General features: G+C 53.5%; 3 protein-coding genes across 8 annotated transcripts in view; all 3 read left to right on the top strand.

Moving 5' to 3' along the window:
* Positions 1-1641: 1641 nt before the first annotated feature.
* Positions 1642-3241, top strand: FKBPL (FKBP prolyl isomerase like). Its single transcript, XM_045795613.2, has 2 exons — positions 1642-1834; positions 2096-3241. The coding sequence occupies exon 2, from the start codon at positions 2168-2170 to the stop codon at positions 3215-3217; it is 1050 nt and encodes a 349-aa protein (XP_045651569.1). The 5' UTR covers positions 1642-1834; positions 2096-2167; the 3' UTR covers positions 3218-3241.
* Positions 3242-3706: 465 nt separating this feature from the next.
* On the top strand, positions 3707-13232 carry ATF6B (activating transcription factor 6 beta). Of its 2 annotated transcripts, none has more exons than XM_045795606.2 (18): positions 3707-3858; positions 4236-4315; positions 4452-4530; positions 4998-5089; positions 5602-5737; positions 8111-8196; positions 8348-8483; positions 8567-8698; positions 8855-8988; positions 9677-9862; positions 9953-10044; positions 10473-10652; positions 10814-10921; positions 11103-11184; positions 11392-11462; positions 11687-11798; positions 11937-12021; positions 12530-13232. In XM_045795606.2, the coding sequence occupies exons 1-18, from the start codon at positions 3753-3755 to the stop codon at positions 12757-12759; spliced, it is 2127 nt and encodes a 708-aa protein (XP_045651562.2). In that variant the 5' UTR covers positions 3707-3752; the 3' UTR covers positions 12760-13232. The 2 variants fall into 2 exon arrangements, with proteins under 2 accessions (XP_045651562.2, XP_045651561.2); XM_045795605.2 differs by having other exon boundaries at positions 3730-3867.
* A 5650-nt stretch (positions 13233-18882) lies between these two features.
* TNXB (tenascin XB) overlaps positions 18883-20576 on the top strand; it is a 58246-nt gene continuing 56552 nt past the window's right edge. For all 5 annotated transcript variants that reach the window (XM_045795598.2, XM_045795595.2, XM_045795597.2 and 2 more), the window contains exon 1: positions 18883-19082. The gene's annotated coding sequence lies outside the window, so the exon portion shown is untranslated. The remainder of the gene's footprint in view (positions 19083-20576) is intronic.

Here is a 20576-nt window from a genome sequence, read left to right as displayed (position 1 = left end):
TACACTGTTGGTGGGAATTCAAGCTGGTGCAGCCACTCTGGAAAACAGTATGAAGATTACTCAAAAAGTTGAAAATAAATCTACCCTATGACCCAGCAATTGCACTACTAGGTATTTATCCAAAGGACATAAACATAGTGATTCAAAGGGGCACCTGCACCCCAATGTTTATAGCAGCAATGTCCACAATAGCCAAACTATAGAAAGACCCCAGATGTCCATCAACAGATGAATGGATAAAGAAGTGAGATACACACACACACACACATACTGGAATATTACTCAGCCATCAAAAAACTGAAATCTAGCCATTTGCAAGGATGTGAATGAAACTAGAGAGTATTATGCTGAGCGAAATAAATCAGCCAGAGAAAGACAAACATCCTATGATTTCACTCATGTGTGGAATTTAAGGAACAAAACAGATGAGCATAGGGAAAGGGAAGGAAAAATAAAATAAGATGAAAACAGAGAGGGAGGCAAACCATAAGACTCCTAACTGTAGGAAACAAACCGAGGGTTGCTGGAGGTGGAGGGGGTAGGAGGAGAGGATAACTGGGTGATGGGCATTAAGGAGGGCAGGTGATGTAATGAGCACTGGGTATTATATGCAACTGATGAATCACTAAATTCTACTCTTGAAACTAATAATATAGTAAATGTTAGCTAAATTGAATTTAAATAAAGAATTTTTTAAAATTTTAAGTAAAAGAGCATCTCTTGAAAAGTAGTTCAAAACAGGTTGAAAAATAGGGCAGAGAAAACGCAAAGTCAAGAAGAGCTAAGGAAACATGATTAAATGGCATGTGGTATCCTGGGTAGGATCCTGGGACAGAAAAAGGTCATTGGGCAAAAAGTAAGAAATCTGAATAAAGTAGACTTTAGAGAAGGAAGGGAGGGAGGGAGGGAGGAAGGGGGAGAGAGAGGGAGGGAGGGAGGGAGGGAGGGAGGGAGGAAAGAAGGAAGGAAGGAAGGAAGGAAGGAAGGAAGGAAGGAAGGAAGGAAGAAGGAAAGAAAGAAATGCAGAATCATGGACACGCCCCCCCCCCCCCCCCCCGGCTCCAGACTTCCTTAAATCAGAACCTGAAACTTAACAGCTTCCCCAGGTGATGTGCATGCACATCAAAGTTTGAAAAGCACTAAGATTTCCTGAGGGGAAAGACTTGAAAGCCAATGATGAATATGAGGGAACAAGTAAGGAGAAGCTTCAGGTGATCCCACAAGGGGATAGAGGCAGTCGGGGAGAAAGAGGCCTGAGGGTTTCTCTTGCAGCACCCTGGACTGAATGGGCGAGGGAGCAGGCTGGGTGGCTCCGGCAGGAAGCCCTGAACACGGGGACAAGGAGAATAGCACAGGTGGGCCTGAGGTCTTCAGAGAAAAACACTGCTACCGCTATCATTCACCACCAGCTCCGCCATTCCCTCACTCTCCCTCATGAACCCCAATTTCCCCTTCCAGGATTTCTCCAGACTTTTAGTCTCAAAAACCCGGGCAGTCGGATTCCGCCTAGTTTGGTTTGATTCGGCCAGGATCGGTTGCTAAGGCCTGGAAGCTTCCCGGTTGCGGAGGAGGGGGAGGATGATGTCACGTCCAAAAGGCGGGCCAACCAGCCCTCTCCCTCCTCCGGATTGGCTGCCAGGAATTTGATTAGATTCGCAGCCTCGCGGGCTCCAGCGTTAGCTGTCATTGTCCCCAGATGCCCCTGGCCCTCGGCCGTCCTCCCCGCCTGCAGCAAGGCTCTGAGGGCTGTATTCAGGAAGCACTTAGCTTCGGAAGGAGAGGTGATTCGAACGGTCTGGCTATTGCCACCAGGCTCGGCGTTTTGGCCGCCCAGGTACTTTTTGACTCGATCGGGTGTCCGTAGTTGGGGCGGCTACCGGAGCCGCAGGGATTTGTGGAATTTATAGTTCTGGGTTAGGTCTGGCTTAGTTCGTGGGTGGACCGAAGGAGGCTCGAGCCCGACAGATTTTTGGAGGGGAAAAAAAAAAAAAAGATTTCGAGGACTGGGGGCCTGGGTCCCAGAAGGACGGGAGAGGACGAAAAGGGAATCTAAATAAGAATCCTGTCATTAGCATTGTTTTGGTTTTCTTTTCAGGTGCTGACCTGAAACTGATAATCCCATTCGACCAAAACTGTTCACCCACGGTGGAAGGGACCAGGCAGCCAAATGGAGACGCCACCAGTCAATCCAATGGGAGAGAAGAACACCTCTCAACCACAACAACAATGGGAAAAGAACCCCCAGGAGAACCTTGAATCAACTACCCAGATTAGGCAGCAGCCCCAAGACCCTCCTACTGAAATCCTTGAGCTGAGAGTGAGCCCAAATCCAGCCAGCCAAATTCTAGAGAAACCTCAAGGGACTGAAAAACTGGCTGCTGGACTTCAAGGAGACTCTGCTAAGTCTCATGGATCAACCAGTGAGATGCCAGAGCCCCTTCAAGCTTCTGATCTCTGGTACTGTCCCGATGGGAGCTTTGTTAAGAAGATCATAATTCGTGGCCATGGCTTGGATAAACCTAAGCTGGGCTCCTGCTGCCGGGTACTGGCTTTTGGGTTTCCTTTTGGGTCAGGACTGCCAGAGGGCTGGACAGAGATAACTATGGGGTTAGGCCCGTGGAGGGAGGGGACTTGGGGGGAGCTCATAGAGAAATGCTTGGAGTCCATGTGTCAAGGTGAGGAGGCAGAGCTTCAGCTCTCTGAGCATTCTGAATCTCCTTTCAGGCTCACACTGGCCTCCTTCACTCAGGGCAGGGACTCCTGGGAGCTGGAGGCCAGTGAGAAGGAAGCCCTGGCCAGGGAAGAACGTGCAAGGGGCACAGAATTATTTCGAGCTGGGAACCCTGAAGGGGCTGCCAGGTGCTATGGCCGGGCTCTTCGGCTGCTGCTAACTTTACCCCCACCTGGCCCTCCAGAACGAACTGTTCTTCATGCCAACCTGGCTGCCTGTCAGTTGTTGCTAGGGCAGCCCCAGTTGGCAGCCCAGAGCTGTGACCGAGTGCTGGAGCGGGAGCCTGACCATTTAAAGGCCTTGTACCGAAGGGGGGTTGCCCAGGCTGCCCTTGGGAACCTCGAGAAAGCAACTGCTGACCTCAGAAAGGTGCTGGCAGTAGACCCAAAAAACCGGGCAGCCCAGGAGGAGCTGGGAAAGGTGATCATCCAGGGGAAGAAACAAGATGCAGGGCTGGCTCAGGGTCTGCGCAAGATGTTTGGCTGATTAAAAATTAAATTTTAAAAGAGACAGGAACCTGTGAATTGTGGTTTATGCTGTGAGGTTTTGAGGCGACAGAGGGAGGGTTTCAGCCCATGTCCCATTTCCAGCTTTTGCCTTTCTAGGGGGGTAGCAGTGGTCTCAGTGCGCCTCTTTCCCTGCTTTACCAATAAAAAGCCATATGATCATGTGTGCTGCATTTTGGGGGGGCTCATCTATATCCGAGGATGAATGCAAGATACATAAACTACTAAATTTAGGACCGACTGGGGAGATGACGGGCCTTTAAACACCGGGAACTACAACTCCCAGGCTCTCTCTTGCTGGCTTCTGTTCGGCGCATGCGCAAGCTGTACGGCCCTGTTGAGTGGGAGTGCTATTCTCCTGCCGCGCTCCCATTGGCCCGGCCTGTCCAGCCACCTCATGTACTCAGCACCCAAGTCTCTTACTGGTCGGTAGAGCTTCCGGGACGCCCGCCCCTTTTTTTAAGAGTCAACTGATTAGTTGAGGATGGGGAGAGGCGGGCCTTGGGAACCGTCTCATGGTTGGGGGGCGGGAGAGAAAGATGGCGGAACTGATGCTCCTCAGCGAGATTGCGGACCCAACACGTTTTTTCACGGACAACTTGCTGAGCCCGGAGGACTGGGGTCTGCGGAGTGAGGCCTCGGGGAGGGAGGAGGGCTGTGGCATGCTGTGCTCCTGAGGCACGCAGAGAGGAAGCGGAGGTCCACAGAAGAAGGCTGGGCAAATACAGAACCCATCACCCGAAGGAGGGCGGAGCAGGGGGGCTCGTTGTGCTTTCGGGGGATGCGGGAGTTGGGAAACACCTCCGCTCCCTGCGGAAACGTCGAGTTGTTCCGGGGTGGGGGAAGGAGGGGCTGAAGTTCTTTGGCTGTATCACGTTTCAAGTGGGCGGGCGGTAGGTCTGGCTGAGCCGAGCCAATGAGGAATGGGCCCAGGGCTGTGTGTGGATCTGTAGGCTGGGCCACCGGAAGACCCCCCTGACGCTCTGCATCTCTTGCAGACAGCACCTTGTACACTGGCCTGGATGATGTGGCGGAGGAGCAGACGCAGCTCTTCCGCTGCCCAGAGCAGGATGTCCCGGTATTGCCCCCCGAGCCTTGTCTCTAACCTTTGGCGGGTGGGAGTTGCCCTGGAACCAGGATTCAGCCCCAGACCAGAGTTGATGGAGCTGTTACCTTCTTCACATTCTTGCCATCTAATGCCCTCCTTTATTCAGTTTGGCAGCAGCTCCCTGGATGTGGGGATGGATGTCAGCCCCCCTGAGCCACCTTGGGACCCCCTGCCTATCTTCCCAGGTAAGATATCCTTTCTGAGGGGCACCTGGGTGGCTCGGTTGAGTGTCTGCCTTCAGCTTAGGTCATGATCTCAGGGTCCTGGGATGGAGCCTGCATCAGGCTCCCTACTCAGCGGGGAGTCTGCTTCTCCTTCTGCCCCGCCCCCCCATTCTCTCTCTCTCTTTCTCTCTCTCTCTCTCTCAAATAAATAAATGAAATCTAAAAAATAAAAAAATAAAGATATCCTTTGTGATACCCTCATCCTTCCAAAACCCTCACTTTTCACTGTTTCCCAGGAACTGCGGAACTCCCTGTATCCTCACGCCTCCTCTTCATAAGTGCCTGTGCACTCCTTTCTTCTTCAGTCCCTTATTATGTGTTCTTTCCCCTTTGCCCCAGGTGAGGGGATCCCCACCTCCATGTCTCTGGACACTTTTTGGACTCCTTAGGCTCTGCTTCCTGCTGATTCCCTAGCCCTTTTCTTCCAGATCTTCAGGTGAAGTCTGAGCCATCCTCCCCTTCCTCCTCTTCCTCCCTCAGCTCCGAATCATCCCATCTTTCCACAGAGCCCTCCAGCCAGGTGAGAGCCATCGCCATCCTTCTACTGTTTGTGGCAGGAACTGTGTTCCATTCCCTTCACCCATAGGTGCTGAGAAAATATTTCTTGTGCTATAGGTCAGAGTAGTGGTGGTGCCTTTGAATTTCTTTAATATTCTCATTTTACATGTTTCTGGTGTAGTTGTCTAAAAAGATGGAGTCTTTTTAATATACGGAGATATGTGACAGCCATGGTGGGGCTGAGAAGAAGAGTTGTTAACTGCTCAGAATTCTAGAATTGCTCTTGCCCAAGTTGTCCACTCTTAAGGCAATATTTGAAATCGTGAGACTTCATCAACCCTCCCAGGAATAAAGTAGAAAGAGAAAACAAGGGGCCAGAGACAGCTTTGGGAGATGCTTAGTATCATTCAAACCAGAATGTCAAATAATTAGTAAGCTCTAAAGCTTTTGTTCTTGCTCTTGCTCTCAACACCTTCCCTTATTTTCTTTTATTTTTTGTGCCCCACCCCCACTTCACCTCCCACTCTCACCCAGGCTTCTGGTGTAGGAGAGGTGCTGGTTGTGAAGACAGAGTCCTTGGCACCCCCACTCTGCCTCCTAGGAGATGACCCAACATCCCCATTTGAAACTGTCCAGATCAATGTGGGTCCCACCTCTGATGACGCCTCAGGTAATAACAGCCTGCCACCACCCCCAGGCTTTACCAAGGCAGAGTATGTGTGTGTATAGATGGGGAGGGGATGCAGGCAACAGTACAGGGAGGAAAAGGTGGGGAGGGGAAATAGCAGATCACCAGGAAAGAGGCCAGAAAGGGGAGGGAGAATTTTAGGAAACCACAGCAAGGTCAGCCCTGAAGAGATGGGGATGGTTTTTCTTTCTTTTTCTCATCCCTAGTATCCTATTGTGTGATTTAACTTCCTGTTGCCTTACATTTTTAAAAAAAACTTATGGACAGGCTAGGGAATATTTATTTATATTTTTCCCCCAATGTTTTATTATAAAATTTTTCAAACATACAGAAAAGGTGAAATACCATATACCCAACTCCTAGATTCTACAATTGACATTATTTGTGCTATTTTTAAGTGTTACCAAGTTTATTTCCTCTTAAGTGTTTACATAGTAAACATTTATTGAGCACCTACTCCATGCCACATACTGGACAGGGTGCTGGGGATACAAAGATAAAAAAGATGTGAGCACCACACTGACCTGAGAATCCTGTAGTGTGGTGGGAGGGGAAAGATACACGCCAGTCGCTGAAGGTGTGGGAATTCCAGGATAGACATCACAGGGTGCCACAAAAGCTCATAAGAGGGGCAGCTCACCTGATGGGGGCTGGGTTGGGGATGTCCCCCTGGAGGAAGGGTTTCCTGAGCCAAGTTTTGAAGGACACATAGAGATTCATCCAGAAGATGAATAGATGAATGTGGGGATTGGTGTGTTGGTGTGTTTGTGTGTGTCTATGGAACTTGCATCTCTTCAGAGTGGATGTGAGGAGGGAGTGGGAAATGGCAAGGAGTTGCAGAGGCTGCAGGGACAGGTGGGCACCCTGCTGAGGGACTCAGCTTTTATCCTGTGGGCAGTTGGGAGCCTCTGAAGAATCAGGCAGGAGAGCAATGTGATCAGGAGGATGACTCAGGTGGCAGAGTAGAGAGAATGGATTGTGGAGAGGCAGGACTGGATGCAGTTAATCAAGTAGGATATTTGGATATTTGGATAAAGGAGGCAGAAAGAATGAAGTAGGATGGATGAATTGCAGTGACTTCTAGGATAGGATTTGAAGAGGATGCCTGGGTTTCTTTCTAGGGCAGATAGATACTGTAAGAGCCCACACCCCCCGGTCAGGGAGGATGATGAATTCAATGCTGTACATGTTGAGTGTGGACTGCAAAGTGGCTTTAGGGTTTCCTGGCACTGCCTCTCTTTGGTTGAACTCCAACCAGAAGCTAGAGGGCAGGGGAGTCCCATGATTTAATCCATTCGTGTTTTCCTCCCCGGCCTCAGTGCAGGGCAGGGAAGGATGCAGAGTGGGTCTGGAGAGATAAACAGACCATATCCACACATTATTAAGAGTTACAAAGAGGACAAACAAATAGGAATTGAAAACCTTTTCACAGCAAACGGATTGCTGATGACTTTGCCAAGGAGTCAGATTCTCCCCTAAATAAATTGGGTATTTTTTGAGGGACTGTGCTTTACCCATCAATTTGATAGACAGGAAGCATCAGACATAATCCTTGTTTTTGGAGAGTCTCGTGAGGGTCATAACACGTGGTGAATAATCAAATAGTGGTCACCTCTAAGAAGGCATCTGGGTGGCTGATGGACAAGGAAGGGAAGGAGATCCACTTCACTGAATTACCCGTTGGTCCTTTGGAGTTCTGTATCATATGACTGTATTACCTATCCACAAATAGAAGTTGAAATTTTAATATAGCAATATTAGCACTTATATAAATAAGAACCTAAATGAGTGGTATGGACCAAAGTCAGTGGCAGACTGGTGAACTTGGGGCTGAATCTGGCCCTTGGGTGAGTTTTATTTTGCCCACGTGGGGTGATCAACAAGTCTCACAGATGGATTTAACAGAGGCCGGGAAGACTCAGAGGTGACTGAGTCTTTGCAATTTGGTGCCTGGGAGGCTCACAGAGTGGAAACAGAATTTGTGTGAAGGGATACGAGTGAGCCCCATGGGGGGACATGAGAAAGGAAATGACCAGCAGGTACCTAGAGAGTCAGGATCAGGACACAGGAGCAGTCAAGGGTAGAAATGCAGACTTGGCTGTTGTCAGCATAGGGACACATGATGGCTTCTGGAGCTAGGGAAGGAGAAAGGAAAGTCCTGGATAAAGAGGTAGGAAGAGAGCCAGCAGATCAGGAGCCCATAGCTCCTCCTCCTTCTGGATTGCATGCCTAGGGCCAGCTTTATTTTCTGGTACAAGGAGAAAGGACTGTGTCTTCTATCCCCTCTCTTAATCCTCTTCTCCTTCAGTGTTTATCTGATATCCAGCATTTTGTCTCATCCCAACCCCCCCACAGATGTCCAGACCAAGGTAGAACCTGTCTCTCCATCTTCCTCCATCAACTCTGAGGCTTCCCTGCTCTCAGCGGAGTCCCCCAACCAGGTGAGCATCAACTTTTCTTTCTCCTTCCAGACACTCCAGTGAGTTCCTTGAGTTCCTTCTGACTCTCAGAAGTATGAAAGCATTCTCTTTTTCAGCTCCTTCTCCTTGACACTCCTCCTGACTCACATATCTTCTGGAATGCCCAACACAGGCTTTTATAGGAGAGGAGGTACTGGAAGTGAAGACAGAGTCACCGTCCCCTCAAGGGTGTCTCCTGCAGGATGTCCTAGGCCCCCCACTTGGAGGTGTCCAGATCAGCATGGGCCCATCCTCTGATGGCCCCTTAGGTAATGGGGCCTCCTGACACCTTGGGATCCCTGGCAGGAGGCCTCTAGTCCTGACATTCCTTCCTTCCTTCCCCTTTCTTCAGGCAAAGCCCTTCCCACCCGGAAACCACCCCTGCAGCCCAAACCTGTGGTGATAACCACCGTCCCAATGCCACCCAGAGCTGTGCCTCCCAGCACCACCATCCTTTTGCAGCCCCTTGTCCAGCCACCCCCAGGTACTAAAGGCGTCGAGAAGGACACGGGCTGAGTTGACTTTCTCGGGGAGCTCACAGCCATTGAGGCTCCCAACCCTTGGGTGCTCAGGTGCGGGTGTGGACACAAGAACTCCACCTGACTTACAGCTCTCACCTTCTCCTGTTCACTTGCCCCAGTCTCCCCAGTTGTCCTCATCCAAGGTGCTATTCGGGTCCAGCCTGAGGGGCCGGCCCCCCCGGCTCCAAGGCCTGAGAGGAAGAGCATTGTTCCAGCCCCTATGCCTGGGAACTCCTGCCCACCTGAAGTGGATGTAAGTACTGGGGAGGAGAGGGGTAAGACTGGTTAATGGGAAGGGAAGAGGGAAGTCTGTCGTGGGAGAGAGAATTGTGGAATGAGGAGGGAACAAAAAGTGAGGAAGCAAACCCATAAGACGATCTGAAGATCAAGTGGATCTCGGTTCATATACGAGTATCAACATCGACTCTGTGATTTGAGGATCCTTAGTTTTGCTGTCACTGGAGATGGAGAAACGGGAATGGTGTCTGTAAATCTAAGGCAGGGGAGTCATACTGGGTTATGGTTGTGGCAGTAGTTGGAAGAGGGAGGCTGTTTCCTAGGGGAAAACCAGGTAAAGTAGTCTTTAATTATAGCAAGGTTAAGCTGTGGGCCCTTAAAAAGGAGAACTGAGAGAAAGGAAGATCCCCCAACCAAGGAAAGGAACTGAGTTTCCCCCGGGAACCAGGATGAAGGAAGTTCTTCCTACAGTCTGACTTCTCTCAGCTCTGAGGACCAGGAGCACAGAGCGGTTGAGAGAAGGGCTCCTTCCTTGAAATGTTTTAGCAGAGAGGAACAACCCCTCTCTGGCTGTGTAGGTAGAGGACAGGAAGGCAGGAGAGTGGCCGGTGTGAGCAGTGGGGTGAGCAGTCCTGAAGTCGGGTGGCATAGTGCCCTGCTCCCGCCCATCTGTCATTCCTTTTTTGGCCCTCTGGGTACCCTAGGCAAAGCTGCTGAAGCGGCAGCAGCGAATGATCAAGAACCGGGAGTCGGCCTGCCAGTCACGGAGGAAGAAGAAGGAGTACCTGCAGGGGCTGGAGGCTCGGCTGCAGGCTGTGCTGGCCGACAACCAGCAGCTCCGCCGGGAGAACGCTGCCCTCCGGCGGCGGCTGGAGGCCCTGCTGGCTGAGGTAAGCTGGTCTGTCCTTGGGAGGCCAGTGGGAATACTGGCTCCTTTGGGATGACTTACCCTCTCTCTGGGCTCTTTCTCTGCACCTTAGAACAGCGAGCTCAAGTTAGGGTCTGGAAACAGGAAGGTGGTCTGCATCATGGTCTTCCTTCTCTTCATCGCCTTCAACTTTGGACCCGTCAGGTGAGACCTTCCTTGGCCCCCCCAAAAGCTTCGGGGTGGAGCCCACCCTCCACGCTGCCTGCCTGCTTGCCTGCCTTGGCACAGTGCCTTTCATCCCACTTACGCACAGACAGCACTGGTGTCCTCAGCACTGACGGTGCGTCCGGCCAGTCCCTTCTCATTCCATTTCTCTCAAATGGTGTGTCCTCACCTGGAGCAGATGGTGCTAATAACGTTGGTAAAAATAGTCACTTTTAAGCACTTACCGAGTTCCTCAGGCTTCTTGGCTTTATGAGGTAGGGATGGTTCTCATTTCCATCTCACACGTGAGGAGATTCACTCTTGGAGAATAGACTGGAACCCAGGCGGGCTGTCCGTAGAGCCCAGGATCTTAAGCAGCCCCTTAATAAAGCCGGAATTCCTCACACCCTGCCACTCCTTATCCCTAGCATCAGTGAGCCTCCTTCGGCTCCCATCTCTCCTCGGATGAGTGGAGAGCAGCCTCAGCCCCGGAGACATTTGCTGGAGTTCTCAACGCAAGAGCCAATTCAGGGAGTTGAACCCCTCCAGGGTTCCTCCCTGGGCCCTGAGGAGCCCCAGCCCAGCACTCCAGGCCGGCCAAGTTTCAGGTGAGGAGCGGGCCCTCTCTTTCGGCGATACTGAGTGTATCTTCTCCCCAAAAGTTGCCTTTTCTGTTTGAGGGGAGCCAGAGTTCTCTTGCCATCACTGCCTGTTCTTCTGGTGGAGGGGAGCAGCCTCAGCTTGTTGCCCCCTTCCTGCCTCACTCCAGGAACCTGACAGCCTTCCCCGGGGGTGCCAAGGAGTTGCTGCTGAGAGACCTGGACCAGCTCTTCCTCTCCTCTGACTGCCGGCACTTCAACCGCACCGAGTCTCTGAGGTGTGGGGGACTCCCGGCGGGGGCGTCCTCCCTGAGCTTCTGAGGCCCCTCCGCGGCGGCCTAGCTGTCGTGTGCTGAAGCACCAGCCCTCCCTGCCTTCTCTTCTCCCTGCCGTGTGCAGGCAGGGAAAATGGGGGCCTTGGCTCAGAGCTTAGGTGTTACCCCGCCTCTGCTTCCCTAGGCTTGCTGATGAGCTGAGTGGCTGGGTCCAGCGCCACCAGAGAGGCCGGCGGAAGATTCCTCAGAGAGCCCAGGAGAGACAGGTAGGAAGGGCTAGGACTGGCTCAAGGAAGACCCACTGGAAGACTAAATGTCCTAGGGATTTTGAGTTAGCACTTCATTGTGGAGGTTTGAGGGATCATTTGGGGTAAGTGGAGGGGTGGGTGTGAGGTGACATCAGCTTCCAGGGGCCGTCTCCCTTTCCCTTTTGCCTTCACCCTCTTCACATCCTTAGATACTTCTCCTTCCAGAAGTCTCAGCTACGGAAGAAGTCGCCTCCAGTTAAGGCAGTCCCCACCCAACCCCTGGGGCCCCCAGAGAGGTGAGTGTATGGGGGTGCTTGTCTGTTATTAAGGGAGATTTCACTCTAAAGAGCTAAACTCCCAGAATATGTCCTGTGCCGATCGTCATTGCCACCAGTGGCATTATGCCTTCCTCATCCACTGGGGTCTCCTTGTCTTTTTCTCTCATCCTCTCCCACCTTCCCTAGTGGGACCTGGGCATTGGGCTTAGTTCCTCCCAAACCCTCTTTCCCCACCTGGCTAGGGATCCTGTGGGCCAGCTGCAGCTGTATCGCCACCCAGACCGTTCGCAGCCAGAATTCCTGGATGCAATCGACCGACGAGAAGACACGTTTTATGTTGTGTCCTTCCGAAGGGTGAGTTCCTCCCTGCCCCATCCCTGTCACCCTGGGTTCTTTAGCAGTCTGTCTTCAGGCTGAGGCTCTAGAGTAGGGGTGGGGAGCCTGTCCACATCTCTTCCTCCAGCCTCCCGGCGTGGCCCCTTTGTTTCCCAGGACCACTTGCTGCTCCCTGCCATCAGCCACAACAAGACCTCTCGGCCCAAGATGTCCCTGGTGATGCCTGCCATGGCTCCCAATGGTAATTCTCTCCCTGAAACTGAGGAAGGGGGAGGTTCTCATAGAGCCAACATGAGGAGTTAAGGGGGAAATGGAGTGACTGGGCCATTCCAAAGAGAGGCTGAGGCTAGACTCCCGGATGAGAAGAAGCAGGAAATGGGTGGAGAGAAAAACTGAGCTCCGGAGACATGGGAGGAAGACGAGGGTGCAGGCCGTCCCTTGATGAGGGCGCTTGAGTAGGTGTGGGCAGAGGGGATAGGCTGGGAACTGCCAGATTCTCACCTCCTGTTTTCTCTTGATGTCCTCTCCCCTGTGACCTCCATCATATGTGTTCTCTGTGACTCATCGATGTCATTTTCTTTTCCTGCCCTTCTCCTCTCCCTGCACCAACTCCATCCCTACCCTCTCATTGACCTCCTGATGTGGATCTGCCTCCTCCCCATTGCCCCTCCTTCCCTCCCTGTCCACCTCTACTTTTCTCCTCTGTTTGCCTGCCCTTCTCCTCTTCCTTAACTCCCTCCTTCTCACAGAGACCCTGTCAGGCCGGGGGGCCCCGGGGGACTATGAGGAGATGATGCAGATCGAGTGTGAGGTCATGGACACCAGGGTGATTCACATCAAGACCTCCACGGTGCCCCCCTCACTCCGAAAACAGCCATCCTCGACCCCGGGCAATGCCACAGGTGGCCCCTTGCCAGCTTCTGCAGCCGGCCAGGCCCACCAGGCCTCCCACCAGCCCCTCTACCTCAATCACCCCTGACCTCTTCAACTCACACTGACTTAGAGCTGGTGGGGGGGGGGGGCGGGAGATGGGGGCAAACAAGTGGGGTTTTTCCAAGTTCTCTGATCCTTGGGCTTGGGGCAATTCGTAAAGGAAAGACAGGGTGTGGGGTTAAGCACTTATTTGGAGATGAGCGGTTCACCTCTCTTCTTACCCCCTTTTTGGAATATAGGGCTCCTCATTTCTCTGAACCCCTAATTCCTGCTTCTCTCTTTGAGGGTATTGAGTGAGATGAAGTTTTGGGGTGGGTGGCCTCCTACACATTCTTTATTCTTTTGTTTCTCTATTGGGGGGGTGAAGGTGGGAATTTGTCCCCAGGAGGGACAAGGGACATTTTTACATTTTGGAGCTAGTCACTGGGAGTAAAGGAGGGGTGGTGGTGGGAGACCAGGTTTATGTATGTGTACTATCTTCTTTTTTATTATTAAATAAACAACTTGGAGGGAGTTGAAGGAATGGTGGCTGCCTTCCTGGCTCATGACGGAGAATTTGGGGAAATTGGCTTCTGTAGGGCCAATATATCAGAGAACTAAGCACTGAAGACATAGAGTGGGGGTGAGATCCCAGACCTCATGTCATCCCCTTGTCCCCGCCCCTACAACACTGGGGTATGTCTGTGTCTGGGGGTGGGGGGAAATGGGGGGGAGATGTCTCATGGCGTGACAGCCCTGAGGATACAGGTTCCTGGAATGTGTCTGAGTAAACAGGAAGGACAGGGGGCCCCACGCCCTTTGGGGTGAGCAGCCTCCCTGGATCCCCTGCATTCTAGCAGGTTCTCCCTCCCTTCCCTTGATTTCCAGGACGAGCAGCTTGAACAAACAGCGGAGCTGGGGCCAGAGGGCTGTAAGCCAGAAAGGAGGGGCCACAGTGGAAAAGGGGGTGGTGTTTGGAGGGAAGGGGGGATGTTGAGGCACATCTTCTCGGCCCTAAACTGGAGGATACTGAGACTTGAGAGTCCGGTTGAAAGAAAAGGATGAGAACGGATCTGTCAAGAAAGGCTGTGCTTCTAACTAGGAGGAAGGGGCACAGGACAGAGGGTGAGGGGCCAAATCTCACTCCACCTGGGGGGATCCCGTCAGTGGCTCCTGTCCAGCAGCGCCTCAGGCCTGGCCCCGCAGGAGTGTCCTGGGTCAGCTAGAGGGTGTGGGCTGGGCCTGGGCTCAACGCCCAGATGACTGGACAGGGGCCGCCCGGGCCACAAGCCCAGGCCTGAAGGAGGAGGGGAGAACCTCACATGTCCAGCCAGGCTCCCCCACTCCCCATTACTGTGTTTGGGGTGAAAACAGACTGAGTAACTATGGCAACCTGGAACTAGGGCTCCCAGGAACTAGGCCTCTCCTCCCTCCGGAGCGCAGCCCTGGCTTCTGGGCCTTCCTGTCCCCACCTCCCTGGAGCCTCATCCAGGCAGTGAGTGCAGGACGAGGCTTTGGGGGGCAGAACACCTGAGCTGGATCCCTTGCTTTACCTTTCCTTAGTGGGGGCCTTGATGTATGACTTAAACACTCGGGGCCTACATTCCTTATCAGCAGCACGGAATCCTCCTACGTACTTCTCATGGTTGGTGTGAGGGTGAAAGAGGTCCACAGTGCCTGGCTGATGAAAGGCACACCTGACCCTTGTCCCTTACACCTGTCTCTTTCCATTTACATTGCCCTTTTCTCTGTTCCACTGTTACCCAAGCTGGCTTCATCACTGTGCCATTGTGCCATCGCTCCTGTCTTGACTGCAGTGCAGGGAGGTGCTTGAATGCTGGCATCTCTGATGGGGGGGGGGGTCTGGGGTGGGGCCCACTGCACCCCTGGCTGAATGGCAGGGGACAGCTGGCACTCTAGTGTGAACTGGCAGCCGACTAGTGGCTGAGTTAGTGGAGTGGGGGAAGGCTTAGGAGGGGCATGGAGCCAGGGAGTGCGAGGTGGGAGGGTGAAGGCAGGTCAGTCTCTGGCTGCCATGCTCCAGGCCCCCGCGGATCCCAGTCCACAGCCCGATCCCAGGCTATTGAGGCCCCCTCAGTGTGCTACCATGGTCACTCCTGCACCTCCTGTTGGCCCTTCCTGTCCCAGGCCCACTTTGTCTTTCTGTTGAGCTGCTTTCCTCCCTCAAGATCTGGCCTTTTGTTCCTCTTACCATCCAGGACCCATCGCCTCTCCCACTTTGCCCTAGATTCCTCTCCCACCTCTCTTTGCCCTCCGCCCGGCCAGGAGTCATCACCTTCTTTTTTGGACTCTGGTCTTTGCTGCTCTTGTTCCTTACTCCTTCTGTATTTTGCCCTTCCTCCCCCCCTGCTTTGCTCTCTTTTCAGTTTCTTTTTTCTTGTTTTTCTCCTGCTGCTGACCCTGTGCTCAACTCCTCCATCTTCATGCCACCCCCTCCCCAGTTCCCTTTGCACTCCTTTGTCTGCATTCCTGGTCCACAACTTCCTCTCTTCTCCCCCGCTTCGGCTCTCTCCCCCTCCCTCCCCCTTCCCCACTCCAACCCCCTGTCCTCTTCCCAGTCGTGGGGGCCAGGACTGGAGAGCCTGATGTTTGCCTCATCGTTCTGCTATGGCTTCTGGATACAGCACATCTGGATTCCGGGGCCCAGATGTGTGGTTGCCACAGCGACCTTGGTCCCTCTGGTAAATATAGGCGCCCACCCGCCCCAGAACAGAGAACAAAACAATTGTGTGACTTTCTTTTGTCACGAGATAGAAATGTCCTCCCTCCTCCCTTCTCCCCACACCCGTGTCTCCAGGCAAAGAAGTTTTAAGGGTCCAAACCCTTCCTTCTGTGGCTCTTTTGCCCCCTTTCCAGTCCTAGGCTCTTGGTTCTCTCCCATCTCTCATCTCACAGGCTGCCTTTTCCCTCCCAGCCTCCTCCCCACCAGCTCCTCAGTAGTGGAATGTTGGTCCCCCAGCTGGACTTGGTGATTTCTTCTTACTGAATCTGCATCGTAACTGGATGCAGAAAAAAGTTTCAGAAGCTTGATCTTCCAGCCTTCCTTTGCAAGCAAGTTCTTCCAGAAGCCCCTTCAGTTTCTGCCCTGAGTCTTCCATCTTTTCAAGGCTATTCCTGGGGGGAGAAGAGAGAACACAGGCTTTGGAATAAGAGAGCCTGGGTTGAGGTCCACCTTCACCACCGCTAGCAAAGTCCGTTGGACAGGTCACCTAACGTCTGTGATCTTCCATTTCCTCAGCCACAAAGTGGGATTAATCAAATGCCTGCACTGTGTTGGAAAGTTTTGTCAACGGAAGCCCAGTACAACTGTTTTCTCTCTTCCCCCTCTCTGGGACTGCTCCCTTGGATCACAGCCCCTGGCCTCTCCTCATTCCCTCTCTTTTCCTTCAGGTCCTTGCCCTTAATTGCCCTCATTCTTTTTTGTGTTCCTTCCCTTCTCCCTGTCTTTCCTTTTCCTTCCCATCTATACCTTTTATCCTGTATCCTCCTGAGGTCAGGACAGGAACAAGGAGGATCATTCAAGGATGGAAGCCCAAAGCAAAGGACACCTGGACTGAGGATTCTGAGACCAGCCAGAGCATGTGGACAGCTGTCAGCAACCCCGATCTCTACCCATCACATGAAACACCTCAGTGAAGGCCACTAGGCCTCCCTGCCTCCATGCCTGGGGCTCCTACCAGACTCCCTTTCACCCTAACTCCTTCTCACCCAGTCCTCTCACAGTTCAATAGTGACAAGCATTTATTAGGCACCTGGGCTATGCAAGATCTGATGCTTTCCTGACGAGATGCAAACATATGTGAGATAGGAGCTCCTCCAAGAGCCTAAATCCAGGGCTAAATCAAATTTTAGACAATGATGACGTCAGAACCTGGAATCACGTCTGTTAAGCTTCCAGTGGCTTCCTCAAATGCCTTGTAACCTTATAATGTTTGCAATCCCACTCTCTTCTCTGAGACTCTGGTATCCCATCTGTCCCTACCATGGACTTCCAAAACACCCCATGGCCATCCTCAGAGCTCTCACATCTCCAGGGTCTCCTGGCCACTCCATGAGCCAAGTATACTTATGGTGACCATACTTAGTAAATAATAAAACAAAGATTAAGACATAGGGCAAACAGGGGCGCCTGGGTAGCGCAGTCGTTAAAGCGTCTGCCTTCGGCTCAGGGCGTGATCCTGGCGTACCAGGATCGAGTCCCACATCAGGCTCCTCCGCTGTGGGCCTGCTTCTTCCTCTCCCACTCCCCCTGCTGTGTTCCCTTTCTCGCTGGCTGTCTCTATCTCTGTCACATAAATAAATAAAATCTTTAAAAAAAAAAAAAAGACATAGGGCAAACAATGGTATGACCATGGGACAGAATTACTGAAATCTGGGGAGGTAAGAGAAAATCCAACTGTGCAGTCTGCTCTCCCCAAGTAATGCTGTTTCAGACCCTCCCTCACCCTTTCATGTACTTCTCCCTCGCGCCCCCCCCCCCCAACCCCATCAGAGGGAAGGTGTTGCCTACTCTAGGCTCTGGGGGCTTTGGGCCAAGGCAGAGGAAGGAAGCTGAGCCCAGTTCCGTCCAAGATGCTGACTTCATCCTCCCCATCAAAGCCAGGAAAAAAACAGACACACACACACACACCCAGACACACGGACACACCCACCCAGACACACGGACACACACGGGGACACACATGCGAGAGTCCGTGCAAGTCTTTGGCCTCAGCCACGGGTTGCTAACTGGCCATGTGGCCACCACATGCTGTGCCAATGTGCCCTGTCCCAGGAACAACACAGCCCTGCAACCAGGAGTAGCCAGTCTGGGGTGCAGACACCTGTGCTCCAGCCCCAAGTGGCAGACTCAGACAATTACGGGTACCTTCACGTCCCTTTCACCCATCACCTGTGAAAGGGCCAAACTCTTCCCCAATGGTGAGGTTTATAGCGGGGTAGAAGAACTCTCGTGAAACCAGGGGTGGGGATCCCTCAACCTGGATATTTCCCTTCTGTGGCAAAAGTCTCAGCCCCTGGTCAGGGCAGTGAGCACAAGGGGAAATGGGGCCACAGAAACAGCAGACTTACGTGGGGGAGTGTCTGCTGCCCTGTCCTCTGCCTGAGGTCAAAGTACGTTCTTTCACCAGCCCCCAACTCTCCCTACCCCTGCAGCTCCCCTGCAGCATCCAGACATTCACCCCTTTCAGCTTTCCTCTGACTTCACCCTGCCATTCCTACCCCCACCCCCATATCTGCCTCCTGCCTCTAGCTCTGTCTCCTCCCTAAGCCTCTCTCCTAAACCTCCTTCCTAACTTTCTGGCTTCCCTTCCCTGTCTCCTCTGAACCCCAACTTCCTTCCCAAGTCTTATATATCCTGGTGCTCAGCCAAGCCCTTGCCCAGCCAGTACCCAAGCCTCATCTGCCATTTCTCTGGAATTTGCTGAGGTGGGAGAATGAAAAGGGGGCAGTGATTCCAAGCTGAGAACAGGCAGTGGACTGAGAACAGATGGGAGAGGCTGTGCAGGGACAGGGCAAGTCGAAATAGGAGAAGAGAGGGGCTCAGGTGGGAGCAATGGGACCAGGCAGGGATGGGTGGGGACAAGGATTTCCAGAGAAGGCCCCCATGTTGGGGAGGGATTTGGGCTTGGGAAGGAGGTTTCTTTCCCACCCCCATCCCCACCCCCTGCTCTGCACTGCCAGGAGAGAATGGCAGGAAGAGGAAGAGCAAGTGCTGGGCAACAGGCAGGTGGGGCAAGATCCAAGCTGGAGCAAAGTGGTGGGAGAGGAGGTGCCAGGGAAGGAGGAGGGAGAGGGGCTGGCCATGCAGAAGGGTGTTGGTAGAGAGGAGAACCCGGTGAGAGAGCAGGAGCAACAGGTGGGGAAGCGGTGGCGGGAAAGGAGAAATGGCATACCGATTGGGGATGTCAGGTTGGGCAAACATTGGGGTGGGAGGAAGAGTATAAATGGGACAGGGAAAGGATGTGGGAGGTAGGACCAGGGATGCAGGGGGCAAGACGAGGGTATTGTGGGACTCAGTGATCCCAGACAGGGAGGGGAGGAGGGGTGGCATGCAATGACGTTGGGAGGGCCTGGCAGGGACTAGAGGGGTGGGAGGACCTGCCCTATCTCTGCTCCCCTCCCTGACCTCATGCTGGTCCTCCCCTTCTCCTCCCCCTGCTCGCTGCAGGCTCCCTCCTTCTTGCTGTCGCTGCCGAGATCGACGGTTGGGTCGCAGCTAAGTGAGCCCCTACTGCAGGGAACAAGCAAGGGGACCTCCAGGGAGCTCGGGGCTGCCAAGGCACGGTAGCCCTGCCCTGCCTTGAGAACTCCCCTCCCAAGGTCAGGGACAGAGCAGGTGCAGAGGCACTGCAGTCGCCTTTTGCCCAGGTAAGGAACAGAGCTCTGGAAGAACAAGGAAGAGCTGGGAGCGGTGGGGGTTCTATCCTATCCCTACACCCCCAGCAAAGGTGTAGCAGGAGAGCTCTCAGGAGAGCCTCACAGAGCAGGGACTTTCTGTTAGGACAGAGAAAATGGGACCTTGCACTGGGGACTAGCCTCCCTGTGGAGGGTGCGTCTGGAGGGTGGGTGAGTGTGTGTGCGTGTGCGGGTGGGCGCACACGTGGAGTGGGGGGTGTGGGTGCCAGGGTGACAGGATCAGGTGGTGGCACCAGGGTGGAGGTGGTTGTCGGTGAGGTAGGACTCAGCGGTGGTCGGACAGGGGAAAACCGGGGACTAGAGGCTAAGCTAGTGGCCGGCTGACCGTCAGGAGGAAAGTGCTGGTGGATCCCAAGTGCTCTGTTTGGAGCAGCTGAGCTAGGGCTTAAGGAAGTTGCCAGAGGGAGTCTCTCGACGTGTGGGTTGCAGGGTCTGGGAGGGAGGTCTGGGGGTTGAAATGGAGCAGAATCCGGATTCCCAGGTCTGGGAAGGGCACAGAGCCTGCCGAGAGGATCCTAAAACTTGTTCTTGGCTGAGAGCTCTGCGCCCATGACTCACGGTTCAGCGGGGTTGGGCTGACTGAGAGATGCCTCCAGGGGCACAGGGGCTCCGTCTTCCTTCCGTCCCCCTTCCAGGCTCTCCGGGCTTCTGTCCGTCTAAACCTCCCCCCACCCACTACACGTGACACGCCCTGGGTGGGGTGGGCGGGCCCCTTATCTCGCCTGGAAAGAATTTAATGGCTTGGAAACAACTGGAAATGGAACTGAGAGGAACTACTGGGAAGCAAGTCGGAAACACCGCAGCTGCCGGCTGTCTGCTTCCAGTCCCCGCCCGCTTCCCGCATCCCTGGCTCCCTTCTCCCTCCTCCCCTCCCTCTCTCCCTGCCTCCACTCCCTCGGGGACCTGGCATCTCAGTTCCTCAAACTCCCTTCCCCTTGAGTCCTGGTCACTCAGTGCAGGACCAGACCTGCCTTCCTGTCTCTCATTGCTCCCTTACTCTTTTCCACTGGGGGCCCGGAAATTCTTTCTCTTACTTTTTCCATTCCTCTGACCCATTAGCTCCCCAAGAGTAAAGGGCATCTGGATCCCCCAAATCTCCCCTCCCTGGCACCTCCTTACCTCCTGGTTCCAACCCAATATTTGGACCCCCCTCATCTCCCTCCTTCCTCTCATGAACTGGAATACTTCCTTCACCCCTCATGTGGCATGAGGGGCAGAGGGAGGCAGAGGGGTGGGGCCCAAATCCCCCATCTCTGGAACATCCCTCATGGAAGCCAGCCCTTGTCCACACCTCTTGGGACCAACAGTCCCTGATGAGCAAAGTGTCAAAGTTGGCCACCACATGAATACCAGGCAAGCTGAGTCACAGCTTGGGATGATGCCCCTACCTCTGCCAGCCCTCCAACCCTAGGGAGGGTGCCAAGAGGGTGAGGCCACATCCCCCCT

This window comes from Ursus americanus, chromosome 32 (genome assembly GCF_024610735.1).
Source record: "Ursus americanus isolate L20-20 chromosome 32, mUrsAme1.1.p, whole genome shotgun sequence".
NCBI classification, from domain to species: domain Eukaryota; kingdom Metazoa; phylum Chordata; class Mammalia; order Carnivora; family Ursidae; genus Ursus; species Ursus americanus.
This window is presented reverse-complemented; position numbering and strand designations above follow the sequence as displayed.

Coding starts and splice junctions, on each gene's coding strand:
- FKBPL (XM_045795613.2), top strand. CDS start 2,168: ATGGAGACGCCACCAGTCAATCCAATGGGAGAGAAGAACACCTCTCAA.
- ATF6B (XM_045795605.2), top strand. CDS start 3,753: ATGGTTGGGGGGCGGGAGAGAAAGATGGCGGAACTGATGCTCCTCAGC. Junction 8,699..8,854: donor CCTTGTCCAGCCACCCCCAG/GTACTAAAGGCG, acceptor CACTTGCCCCAG/TCTCCCCAGTTGTCCTCATC. Junction 10,653..10,813: donor CCAGGCCGGCCAAGTTTCAG/GTGAGGAGCGGG, acceptor GCCTCACTCCAG/GAACCTGACAGCCTTCCCCG.